Source organism: Rutilus rutilus, assembly GCF_951802725.1.
Source record: "Rutilus rutilus genome assembly, chromosome: 6".
Classification (NCBI taxonomy): domain Eukaryota; kingdom Metazoa; phylum Chordata; class Actinopteri; order Cypriniformes; family Leuciscidae; genus Rutilus; species Rutilus rutilus.
The window spans coordinates 45,025,627-45,039,428 of NC_140214.1; the positions used below are offsets into that span (position 1 = coordinate 45,025,627).

A 13,802-nucleotide genomic window follows, 5' to 3' on the forward strand; every position below is an offset into this window, starting at 1 on the left:
TTAACATTTTAGTATAGTTTAGTGGATTACATGTAATGTTTGTATTTAGGGGTTTACTGTAAAATAAGGTAACCCAAACAGACAAATACAGTAGCCCATATATATATACCCGTTGTGGCCCATAAGAGCCCTAGATAAGACCTATCTGGGTCCCATCATCAACCCATGTGGGCAGACTCCTCTAGGCCCTAAATGGGAGCTACCTAGGTAACCCATATGGGCCAGATATGGAGCCCATCAAGAGCCCATCATCAACCCATCTGGGCTAATACATGTGGGGCCTCCATGGAAACTGAGGCCAAATTTAGCTGGGTCCAAGTTGGGTAGTCCAGGTAGGCCCCAGATATCAGCCCAAGTGCAACCCCTTTGGGCCCCACATGGGTTTGTTGGCTGGGAGCTGGCATTTTTCCTCCTCCTGAGTGCCTCATCTTCTTAATCTCCTCACGTAAATGATTAGATTTCGATGGCTTACGTTTCTTCCCTACCACAGAAACCACCACAGGTTCATCAATGCCGTCAAATTTATTCATTTTTTTTGTCTGTTTGTTGATCAAAAAGTACAAAGTAGATACGGAAAACTAGGAAGCCGTGTGTTTTCAAAGCGCCGCCGTTACTGTTTGGTACTGTTACTGTAATGCGTGGAATGGTGTGCTGTGATTGGTTGAGCGCATTTATTGCATTCTGCAGAGAAAGGAGACTGACGTTTGTCGCGGTTTGGAAAGAAAGGGAGAAAACGTGACATAATAACACGGCGGATATTGCATTTTACGTCAAATTAAAAAGTGACTTTTCAATACTGACCAGACACAAAATTGAATTTTGCAGGTTCTCAGTTATAAAAAAAAAAGGCGTTTATCGCATTTTGGAACCAAACTCTTCATTGTCTTTTTTATCCTGTTTACTAGGCTATATTGATTTGCTTGGTCATATATTGCTGTGAGTTTTGGTTATTTTGCTGTTGTTGGCTGTAAGGACCTATGAAATAACTGGCCGGTGCGTTTCATTGAAAATACGCAAAAAAGAACGTTCCATTGAAAATGCGCTCCATTGAAAATGCGCACCAAAGAACGTTCCACTGAAAATGCGCACCAAAGAACGTTTGTCAACCAATCATATTCAAGCATTCAAAAGCCTGTAAACAACGTAGCCTGAATGCTATGTGACTTTAAACAAGCTAGCATAATGGCTAAAAAAGAAAAGAAAAGTGGACTGTGAATATGCTATCGACAATTCCAAGCAAGATGGGAAACCGAATATTTATTCTGTGAATACAAAGAAATGCCAATGTGTCTCATATGTCAAGAGTCACTAGTGGTTTTCAAAAAATGTAATCTAAGAAGGCATTTCGAACCGAAACATGAATTGAGAGTTTTTTTTTATTTTTATAAAGTTACTAATACACTTATATTTCAATTGATGAAAAATCCTCTAAATATATGTCTGGCCCCTGATTTTATTCACAACCCTCAGCATGGCCCTTACTGAGTTTGAATTTGACACCCCTACTGTAGAGGCAGAACAATGTTTTTTTTTTTTTTCTGACATCAGGATCAGAACTGTTCATAAATGCTTTCAATTTAATCTTTGTATTTCACAAATATCTAATTTTGGTGCAGCATATACTGTAAGTTGTAAAAATTTAAATAAGTGCATTTTAAAAGTCTGTGATAAGTATCTGCCTGTAATAAGATCCACTGAAGGTAAGTTGACTGAACGCTAGTGATGGGCGCTTGCGAAACACACTTCATGAAGCTATGAAACCTTTACAAATCTTTTGTTTTGAATCAGTGGTTCGGAGTGTGTATCAAACTGCCAAAGTCACGTGATTTCAGTAAAGAGGCTTCGTTACGTCATAACTGTTTCGAAAAGTTTGGAAATGTCAATGGTTCCCCACTGGGGGGGCAATGATCTCTGTGAATCCATAAATCATGCAGACTCACTGAGATTGAACAAGTGTTTGTGGGTTTTACCTGATCGCTGATCAGTTTTATACATTTGTAGACGTTTTAATTAGACATTAGTATAATTAAAAGGAGTAATAGTAGTTAATAGTCTCTTATTGGCCTGTTTACCTGAGCCATCCATAAAATACACTGACACTACCTCACGGTGCAGCACTAAAGCAGATGAACTGCCTTTTACAAAACTTGTTTGATTGTCTTCTGCTTAAGGAAATACTTTTATTCCTTAATCTGATCATGTTAGTTTATACAATTATTCTTTGTTCATGTTAGTTTACAGGGGATTTGCTAATGTTAACAGAAAACTATTGTATTTAAAAATATATTAGTAAATGTTTAAACTTGAGGTTATTAAATGCTGTATAGTATTGTCCATCATTGGTTCATGTTAACTAATGTAGTTAATGTTAACAAATTAAACCTTACTGCAAAGTTTTAGCAAGTAGACTATGTGTCTGAAAACAATCGACATGAACACATTTGACCCAGTGAGCAAAACCAAGGGTAACATTGACATGAAAGAATCTTAAAAATTAAATGAAATGAATGTGTATACTAACATAAATAGATCAACACTTTCAACCTTTTTATTGTTACAATGTTGGTAGTATATTTGAATGAACAATGTGTAGTCTTTCTCCATGTTACCTTTACCTTGATATCCCTGTTTATTTTGTCAGCAAAAGTCTGCTGGATGAAGCTAAACACGTTAGTTGATCATCATAGATCTGAGTAATTTTCTCTTTCTGTCTTCAGTCTGAATAGATGCAGTATTACAGAGAAACAGAGTCTCATCCTGACTTCAGCTCTGAAATCAAACCCGTCACACCTGAGAGAGCTGGACCTGAGCGGGAATAAATTAGGAGACTCAGGGGTGAAGCACGTATGTGACATACTGAAGGATTCACACTGTAAACTGGAGAGATTGAGGTCAGTCACATTCACATACAAGAATCAAAATGCTTAACCCTCTGGGGACCAAAAACGCGCCCGCGCGTTTTGCTCGTTTTTTTTTTTTAGCAATGAAAAATAAACACAAAATGCTCTGTTAATTTTGATCTTTCATTTTCGTGTAATACATCAATCGATCCTGTTCAGTTTCTATTTTTTTTCTGTATACTCACAATAAAAATGAAGTGTTTTGCTTTTTGACAAATAAAGAAAAACTAACATGATGCTATTTCTGCCTTCTCTCTGTCAGTAAACTCCCATTTGAAACGCGTTCGAAAATGATCTATAACTCCGCGAAAATTCAGTCAAACAGGGAAACAGACCCACGGGCATAAAGCTTGAGATCGCAGCTTTTAAATGAAGTAATTTATATAAAAAACAAATATTATCAGCTTCTGTAATCTGTATAAAAAGAGAGCGACTCCAGTCGAGCTCATTACGAGATGATTCACAGTAATTTGACCACGCCCCGGAGAGCGCGTGCTATTCAAACGCAAATTCTGAGAACCATTTCAGTCTGTGAAACGCCCACATCAACTGTAAACAAAGAGGCATAATATAGCATACCTTATGGAGAAAATTTTCCGTGCTGATATGAGGAGCAGATCCCGCTGAGGAGTGAGGTAGGCTAAGTTATCCTTTCTCAAGTGTTAATGTGGAATAACGTTATGGAATAACGTTAGTGTAGGCCTATGTAAACAAAAAGATGAATCGCGTTTCTATAATATGAATCGCGTTTCTGTGAGATGAATGAAGGGTACATATTTGTAAAGACTGTTTAGCCTAAATATGAATCGCGTTTCTGTGAGATGAATGAAGGGTACATATTTGTAAAGACTGTTTAGCCTAAATATGAATCGCGTTTCTGTGAGATGAATGAAGGGTACATATTTGTAAAGACTGTTTAGCCTAAATATGAATCGCGCGTCTGTGTGTGAAAGAATAAACTGCTTTGCTAGAGCCTACTGAGATGAGTAAAAATCGACTGAAATATGTTGAAATAAAATGTATTTGTATAAGCAACGTATTAAACTGCAAATTAACATTTATAGGCTATGCCCTAATATTTAATAAAAACAACGTTACAGTCAGGCGAAGTATGAAAGACAATATTTTGTTGACTAGATTTGGGTACAGTTTTTACTGTAGAATATACTGTCACATCAAATAAGCTTTTCTGCTCATATATATAAAATACTATTTTGTCAAAAATAAAGTCATAGACTAGATGTTCCAATGTTGGCTATATTCAAACTAATGAATACATATGATAAAATGTAGGCCTATAATCTTTTTTTTTTTTTTTACAAAGAAAGAGTACTTTTTTTGCAGAAATATTGCTGAAATTGTAATTATTGTTGTAATTGTAACCTTTTTAATAAAATAGCAAAACATATTTACAAGATAGATGTAAGCAAAATCTTAAATGGTCAATAAAAGTCTTCTTCTAAATATATAGGCTATTTTGTCCTTGCATTGTGGCTCAGTCAGTGTCACACCTGAATGAATGGCTAATTATGCAGAGTCATTATGCAGAGTGGGTGGGACTGGGTAATCTAAGGTGTAAACTACTCCTCCCCCTCGCATATTGGCTTTCCAAGCAAAACCTGTTTTACACCATTTAAATCAATGTATTTTTTTTTGTGAACGATAAAGCAAGACTATTTTCACATAATTTTGAAGCTAGAACTCGAAGAGAAAACATCCATTAGTCAAAAGTCTTGTGGGCACATATTTTGTATGAGTTTTGTGGTCTTATTTCAGCAACTTTCATTTTTATTTTTTTAAATAACCACGCATAAACATTATTCTCTTAAAAATACAAACATCTACATACATGTTGCTCGCATATTATGGTAGGCCTGTTTGTGCTATATAGAGTGAATTTACACCTTTGCCATTAACATGTTTATAAATAACTGAAAAAAGCACAAATGTCAGAGCATGTCAGAACATCTCAAGGGCCCCAAAAACAGCTTGGTCCCCAGAGGGTTAAAATCACTTCAACAGTTTAAACTAAAACATGTTATATTCAATATCTCACAATGAGTCTGAGTTCACATTGTATTTGTGCAAACTTAGTATTTTGTGATCTGATGAAATAAGGATGATGATCTCTCTTCCTCTGTCTGTTTTATTTGCTTATGAAGATGATGTGACTTTACAGAATAAAGAGTTTTCTTTTCTTCTGTCTTATTTTCTTCTCTCTCTCTCTGCTAATGTAGGTTAAGCTGCTGTGATATGACAGATGAAGGTTGTTCTGATGTGACTTCAGCTCTGAAATCAAACCCCTCACACCTGAGAGAGCTGGACCTGAGCTGGAATAAACTAGGAGACTCTGGAGTGAAAAACCTCAGTGATCTACTGATGAACCCACAATTCAAGCTGGAGAAACTACAGTTAGTATCATTATACTGTACAGCAATTACAGTGTGACTGAAGTTTATTTATTTGAAGACAGCAGGGTTTATGTTTCATTGTTTATAGCAGTGCACTTTCTGGGTTTTCCCTATTGCTCACATTTTTGTGTTTTTTATATAGTTAGTAATTGTTTCATTTCCAGCATTTGATACAATGTACTGATTGTATACATACAGAAATCTGCCTTTTCAACAGAGAATAAAGAAGAGAGATGTCAAATAAATAGTTAAAAATGAAAGAGAAGAGACAGTGTCTTCCAGCACACAGAACTAGTGTGACTGGGTTTTAAAACAGACTATTGGAAACTAAATGCTGCTGTAGCTCTTCAATAAGATGATCATCTAAAGCCGTGTTTCCACCGAAATGACCCAGAACAATCTGTCCCAGGATCTTTTCCCCCCAGACCTGTTGCTGTCTGTGTTTCCATCGCAGTCTAAAGTACCATGAAGATTAGGCAAATTAGTCCAGTGACGTAGGACTGTCTGTGACTTTCCAGTTCCCGCTGGATTTCGTCCTCCTCATATAAGCTTAATAAAGCCTGAACCTCATCGTCGGTCCATCGGCCGTATTTTTAAAACTCCATTGTTGAGTCGAATAGCAAACACCCCGCACCATCACCTGGCAGCTCGACGGCACACGGCAGGCCAGTGGAGCGGGAGGACCACGGGGAAACACTCCCACTGTGAGCCTCAGGTCTCCTACAATGTTAACCATATTGGTGGCTCTGCTTTGTGCAGAGGCAGTGCAGAGAGACTCTAGCCTTCACGAGGAAGGACAGTCACGACCACAGGGTCAACGTGGTCCTGTTCTCACAGTGAGGACATGAACCATCCACAAACACTATCTCAGCACACTCTTGGCCCAGACATGTGAGATTGTGGCCATCAGATGAGGACAGGGAACAACCGCATCCAGAAACACACGGATGGAAAGGCATCTTTAAAAAGACGCTCAACATCAATTTAGCTTTTTTAGGGAAACTGCTCTTTATGCTGAAGCGCCCGGGGGGGAATCACTGCACTTATCCATGCAATACGCCAGCGAAACACCACTGAATGTGCCATAGACCACCAGAAAGAGGGGCTTCCTTATTGTAGAGGCGACTGGAAGAGCGATCATTCAGATTTATATTGTTCAGGTTTAACTGATTAATCAGCTGAATGTTTTCCTCTTTTCTAGACTCTCTAACTGCAGTGTGACAGAAGAAGGTTATAAAGCTCTGGCTTCAGCTCTGAGATCAAACCCTTCACACCTGATAGAGCTGGATCTCACAGGAAATGATCCTGGACAATCAGGAGTGAAGCAGCTCAATGATTTACTACAGGATCCAGACTGTCAACTGAAGACACTGAGGTGAGACGGGATCAAATAATTAACTAAATTAGCTATATGCAGGCTAAATATTCATAACTTATATATTATTTTAGCTATTCAAAAAGCTGGACAATTTGTTGCATTAAAATGATCAAGATCAGATCAGATGCTGCAGGTTCTGTCATGATGATGATAATCGTCAACACAGTTTAGTTTTGATACGAGCTACAGGTCAAATAGACATTATGGGTCAGTATATGTGCTGCTATTATGGAGTATACCTTGATAATTAATATGTTTTGTGCACACTTCTCATTATTAATTCTAGATAACCTTTTAGTGAAATAGTTTTCTGAACACAGTAGTTTTCCATCAAGCCCAGATTCACTGCATCTCTCTACAGCAAGTCTATGAGTCTCCAGATGTTCACAAACTCAACTCAACTCAACTCAACTTTTATTTATAAAGAAGAATTCTAATGGTTTATAAAGAATAATATTCTATAAAGAAGTCCATTCTAATGGTTTTTCACTTTCAAAAGTAGGCTAATCAATAACTAAGTAGGCTATATATAGGCTATAAAATAAGTAGGCTAATCAATAACTCTAAAATACATCCAAACATTAAGTTACATTAAAACAAGACACAAGAGAATCAAACAACAAATCACTCACAGTTCTCAGACCTAATCAAACGCCAAAGGCTTGATTAAATAAATAAGTCTTCAATTCCTTTTTAAAAATATCCGTGCCTGAAGAGGTTTTTAAGTGGCAACACATTCCAAAGTGCAGGAGCCGCAACAGAAAAAGCGTGATCTCCACTACGCCTCAAGCGAGACCGCGGGACGGTTAGGAGCATATTCTGAGAGGAGCGAAGGTGACGTTGAGACTGATAAGGAATTAACATGTCTTTTATGTACTCAGGAGCTTGATCATGTAGTGCTTCAAAAACAAACATCAACACCTTGTATTGTATTCTGTATCTAACAGGTAGCCAGTGAATGGATATCAATAAAGGTGTTATGTGATCCCGTTTTCTGGTATTTGTTAAAAATCTCGCTGCAGCATTCTGGACACGCTGAAGACGAGTAACCAGTGATTCACTTATGCCCAGATAAAGAGCATTACAATAGTCCAGCCGGGTTGAAACAAAGGCATGCACAACAATCTCCAAGTCCTTGTACGAAAGGATTGGTTTCAGTTTAGACAGTTTTCTTAACTGAAAAAAAGATGATTTCACAACGCTGTTAACTTGACGATCAAAGCGTAATTCAGAATCGAAAAATACTCCAAGGTTCTTTACATAACTTTGCATATTGTTGGACAGTAGTCTATAATTTCCAGCCAGAGCATTCCCAAGCTCCTTGTGCTAGCCATCCCTTTACCTCAGTCAAGCACTTATAAAAATTAGTAAAAGATGCACAGCCATCACACTCCAAAGGAAGGTACAATTGTAAATCATCAGCATACAAGTGATAGTTAATATTATGCTGCTTAAAAATAGACCCCAGGGGTAACATATACAGTGAGAACAGAGTCGGACTAAGGATTGATCCCTGAGTAACCCCCCAAGAAATAGCAGCGGATGCAGAGACATAATTTCCAATTTTAACAGAGCATGTCCTGTCATGCAAATAAGAGGAAAGCCACTTAAGGGCTACACCATTTATCCCTACGTAATCTCTAAGGCGGTCTATTCAAATTGCGTGACCTAAAGTATCAAAGGCTGCACTTAAATCTAACATCATTAAGGCAACACTTTTCCCGGAGTCAATACTTAACAAAATATCATTTGTAACCTTCAATAATGCTGATTCTGTGCTATGTTTGGTCCTAAATCCAGACTGAAAAATATCCATTATGTTATTTACAATCAAGAAATCTGTAAGTTGATTATTATTATTATTATTTAACTCATGTGAATCCAAATTATGTTTTTTTAAAACCGGCTCAATAACAGCATGCTTAAACCCTGATGGCACAGTTCCATGATATAAACTACTATTGATAATCAATAGTATACAAGGACCAATAGTGTCTACAACCTCTTTAAACTATCGCAATGGGAGAACGTCATAAAGTGAGGTAGTCGGCTTTAAATGCATTATTATCTTTTCCAACTGAGCTAATGTAATAGATTCAAATTTACTTAAACAACGAAAAGGATTAATTATATTGGCTACAACATTGCCTACAGGCACAATATTCGACCGAATAAGAACAACCTTATCAATAAAATATTTTTAAAAACTATCACACAGATCCTTAGACGGGGAAGAAAATAATTGATAGACGGACTCAGTACTTTATCTATAGTTGAAATAGTACCTTCGGATTATTTGCATTATGTGATATAATTCGCGAAAAATACGAAGATCTAGCGGCTCTAACAGCGTTTTGATAGTTTGATAGAGATTCTCTAAGAATATCATAAGATATCTGCAATTTATCTTTCAGCCACTTACGCTCTGCAAGCTGACAAACCTGCCTCAAATTACGCGTTACATCATTTAACCATGGTCGTTTTTTTACTTTTTGACATCTCATTTTAAAAGGCGCAACATTATCCAATATCTCAGAGCAAACATGATTAAAAGAGTCCACCAATTCATCAGGTCCCACAACTGACAATATGGTAGGCTCAATACGAGGGGCTAATTCAGTAAAGGCAGCTGAGAACGCACTAGATGTAGAAGTAGTGATAACCCTGGACAAGAATGATGGAGGCTGATGACAGTCATTTGTTGTAGAGGTAAAAATTAAACCTAATAGGCATATGATCCGAGATGGCCATTTCTTCAACACAAATATTTGCTATCGTTATCCCCAAAGAAAAGACCAAGTCAAGTGTGTGGCCATGATCGTGTGTTGGTCCGGAGACACATTGAGATAAGTTAAAAGAATCAACTAAATTCAAGAATTCCTTGGTCATGGGTTTACCAGGACAACAAACATGAATATTAAAATCACCCATAATCAAAATCCTGTCCACAGATGGAACAACCACAGATAAAAACTCACAAAATTCATCAAGAAAATTCTTATTATAACCAGGAGGCCTACATATCAAAGCACAAATCACTGGTGAGGGCAAGTCAATCTTCATTAATTGAACTTCAAAACTCTTGGAACTTTCAACAGGCAGTAACTTGCACTTCATCATGTTATTAAAAATAACAGCCAAGCCTCCACCTCGACGATTACTTCTCGAAGTACTTAAATAGCTACATCCCCTTGGTAAAAGCTCAACAAGAGGACTCGTATCAGCATCATTTAACCAAGTTTCAGTAATAAAAAGAAAGTCCAGCCCATACGTTACATAATAGTCATTCAGGATGAATGTTTTGTTGACAACTGAGCGTGCGTTTATCAAAGCCATAAGCACTGTGGTCGACTCAACGGGCCGATTAGAGGAAGAAACAGCACTTAGCTTCATTTCCCCAGCTCATCTCACGGAGCGCAAATTTGAATGCACCACGCCTCCAACGCAATAATGTTGATGTGGCAGGCAGAACATGTATCAAATAGGAAGGTCGCGACTCCGCCGTTGTTCTAACTCCACTATTCAGGATCCTCAATTTCTTAAGTTTCACCAAGACTCCAGCCCGTATGCCTCGTCTCCTGCGGCGTCTCCTCTTCCAGCACGCGCATCCAGTTACCTGACAGACTTTCATCGGTGGCTGGAACATGCATGGCTGTTCAGCGAACAATTTCAAGTTCAAATCACGGCTGCACATATCCAAGGCCGTAGATCGAAGACTTAGCAACGAAAGGCGATCATAGATCAACTGTGAGCAATCCAAATGATTGATAAAACATAAAAGTAAAACAAATAAACAAAAAACAGACATAATAAATGTGGAGCGACGGCAAGCCAACACACAACCTGGCGCCATCTTGTCACAAAAAAAAAAACCTTCCAGTTTCACAAGCCAGTTTTCTCTGTGCTGACCTTTCTCACTCCTCCTGCTTAAAAGACAGAAAGATCTTAATTTCACACTCTGTATTCACACTGAAAATCATGATCTAGTGAGCTTTTGCCCTTCTGCTCTGTGAGATGTTTCTGTTCTTATGAGTTTGCTTTTCGACTGAGTGTCGCTCTAGTTTCTTTTAAATATATATTTATTTGTGTATTTAAATGTTTAAAGAAAAATTGTACATCTAAATAACTAACTTAAGCTTGTCTTTAAAACAATACGTTTTTTTTTATTGTATCAATCTTTTTTTTTTTAATGCAACAGACATTTAGCTGAGAACTGAATTGCCTCTTCTGCAGGTTTTTGAGTCCTGCTGCAGAGGAAGCCTGTCAGTATGTGAATAGAATTGTGGGTAAAAACCCGTTACTCCAGAGAGAGCTGAATCTGAGTGGACATGAACTAGGAGGCACACAAGTGAATCAGATCGCTGCTCTACTGCAGGATAAACACTATCAACTCAACACACTGACGTGAGTATTGCTCATTTATTTATTTTATTACTTTTAAGCAGTTTTTCACTCAGCATCACACAGAGCACACAACAATTGAAAGTAATACAATTAAACAGCCAAAAAAAAAGTGATATGAAGCTTTAAATATTTGATTGAGACAGACAGTTTGATCGTGGGTCAATAATTATTTCAGTTACTGTAGAAGCGGAACAATGTTTTTTTCTGACATCAGGATCAGAACTGGTCATAACTGCTTTCAATTTAATCTTTGTATTTCACAAATATCTACAACATATACTGTAACTTGTAAAAATTTAAATAAGTGCATTTTAAAAATATGTGATCAGTATCTGGCTGTAATAAGATTCACTGAAGGTTTGTTGACTGAACGCTAGTGATGGGCGCTTTCAAAACACACTTCATGAAGCTATGAAACCTTTACAAATCTTTTGTTTCGAATCAGTGGTTCGGAGTGTGTATCAAACTGCCAAAGTCACTTGATTTCAGTAAACGAGGCTTTGTTACGTCATAACTGTTTCGAAAGAATTGGAAATGTCAATGGTTCACCACTGGGGGGCGATGATCTCTGTGAACTCATGAATCATGCAGATTCACTGAGACTGAACAAGTGTTTGTGGGTTTTACCTGATCTCTGAATAGTTTTATACATTTGTAGACATTTTAATTAGACATTAGTATAATTAAAAGGAATAATAGTAGTTAATAGTCTCTTATTGGCCTGTTTAGCTGAGCCATACATAAAATACACTGGCACTGCCTCACAGTGCAGCACTAAAGCAGATGAACTACCTTTTACAAAACTTGTTTGATTGTCTTCTGCTTAAGGAAATACTTTTATTCCTTAATCTGATCATGTTAGTTTATACAATTATTCTTTCTTCATGTTAGTTCACAGGGGATTTGCTAATGTTAACAGAAAACTTTTGTATTTCAAAATGTATTAGTAAATGTTTAAACTTAACCTGTTAAGCTGCAACCCCACTTTTGAAAAATCCCCAGAAATGACATACCCAAACTGAAACAGATACAGTTCATGAACCCTTTGCATTAAAAGCACAATTATGATCTCATTTGAAAGCTGACACCTGGCAGTTTATTGTAAATGTAGAATTAATTATTGTCATAATGACAAAAATTGTTATAAATAGCTTCAAAGTTTTGTAAAATTATTAGAAATTAATTTTTATGAAACATCCTCATGAAAATAAAATTGAAGTTGGCACTGGAGCAATCTAGAAATGCACTACAGCTAAAGCCATATGTCTAAACATTCTATGTTTAAAATCTGAAGATAATAAGTCCAAAACTCTGTATTTGGTTAAATGTTTTTCAAGACCATGTCAAATGACTTTATTTTGATTTGACGCTAAAATGCTACTGATGTTTATTGTCATCTTCTAACCATCTATCCAGTATATTGTCTCTATTGTTTTGTGGTGCAAACGATCCCCATTCAGTCTCAGTCTCCCCCTGCACACATTCACACTTCTCCAGCCTGGTTATGGCTCGAAATATGCATTTCTTTTGTCTGCATTATAGCTACTAACGACTGGCTATTCACAGGCTATTCATAGGGTTTCAGTCCCTAATTTCTTTTCTCAAAGTTTACCACACATTTTAAACTGTATCAAATGCATTTCTTGAATAAAGACACATTTCAGGTAGCATTCAAAAAATAATAAAAGTATAACTTCTAGGTAGCAGGTGCACCTAGGGCTAGCTAGCATGTTAGCTTAGCACACCATCAATACACGACAATTTATGAGATTAAAACCATGTTTGTGCTCTAAACTTACTTTTTAACGCACGTTGAGTATTTTAAATAATCTTCTGTGATCTAATTTGGCTTCAGATAAAAAAATCAGACAGAAAATATACTATTGGATAGTGTTCTGCACAATGATAGTCTATATAGATTAGCATTACATTATAAATATAATCTATTATTATGAAAATACCTGGCATGGCTTGAAAAACACAGGTAACTCAAATATCAGTGCAATCATGTTTATTGTCTTCAAAACATCTGTATCTGCATGTTACAGCGCGATCTCTTGTTAGCTTTGTGTGTATCAGTCAGGTATCAGTGACGTCCTGGAATGTCACATGGTCATGGCTCTTCTTCATGTTCCATATATGGACTATTATTGTGCATGTAGCGCCCTCAGGCTATTGGTATGAATTAAAAAACACAGTATCGGAATACCAAATGCTCATAAAGATTACATCGACGCATTTGGGTATAAATTCAATAAATATTATTCCTGTCTATAGAAATATGATGTAAATCTATGAGAATCTATCAATATTTCTCCAAATCTGCACAGTTTTGAGCTAAAGCCCTGAAGGACGTTGTTTTGTGTATCGCTGTCATGACGACAGCACGGACTTTTTTATGAATAAAAGCGGCTGACGCGCATAATTCATATTAAAGGTATCGACTCATTTTTTCATTTCATAACTCCTGACACAAATTAAGACATAACTGTCACTATGAGTTTCTCAGAATACAATAGTGGTCAAATACTGAAACTTGAGTATTATATCTTTTTAATTATGTATAGTTTGTCAAGGTATAACATTAAATCTGATAGTAATTTTGAATTAAATAAATAAATAACGCTTCAGTGCGCGGGCGCACTGGCAACGGTTAACAGGTTAAGGTTATTAAATGCTGTATAGTATTGTCCATCATTGGTTCATGTT

At 36.8% G+C, this 13,802-nt stretch overlaps 3 protein-coding genes across 3 annotated transcripts in view; all 3 read left to right on the forward strand.

Annotated features, from left to right (window-relative positions):
- The window catches only part of LOC311292518 (uncharacterized protein), a 1,083,963-nt gene that overhangs the window by 364,515 nt on the left and 705,646 nt on the right, over window positions 1–13,802 (forward strand). The window lies entirely within an intron of this gene.
- Window positions 1–13,802, forward strand: part of LOC311292540 (ribonuclease inhibitor-like) — a 148,027-nt gene that overhangs the window by 27,525 nt on the left and 106,700 nt on the right. The gene's annotated exons all lie outside the window — the stretch shown is intronic.
- Window positions 1,183–13,802, forward strand: part of LOC311291435 (uncharacterized protein) — a gene marked incomplete at its 5' end in the record, with an annotated part of 35,439 nt that continues 22,819 nt past the window's right edge. The window contains 6 exons of the mRNA XM_084410470.1: window positions 1,183–1,211; window positions 2,718–2,891; window positions 5,138–5,328; window positions 5,830–6,026; window positions 6,071–6,147; window positions 10,923–11,093. Coding sequence (XP_084266596.1) covers window positions 1,183–1,211; window positions 2,718–2,891; window positions 5,138–5,328; window positions 5,830–6,026; window positions 6,071–6,147; window positions 10,923–11,093 — 839 coding nt within the window. The remainder of the gene's footprint in view (window positions 1,212–2,717; window positions 2,892–5,137; window positions 5,329–5,829; window positions 6,027–6,070; window positions 6,148–10,922; window positions 11,094–13,802) is intronic.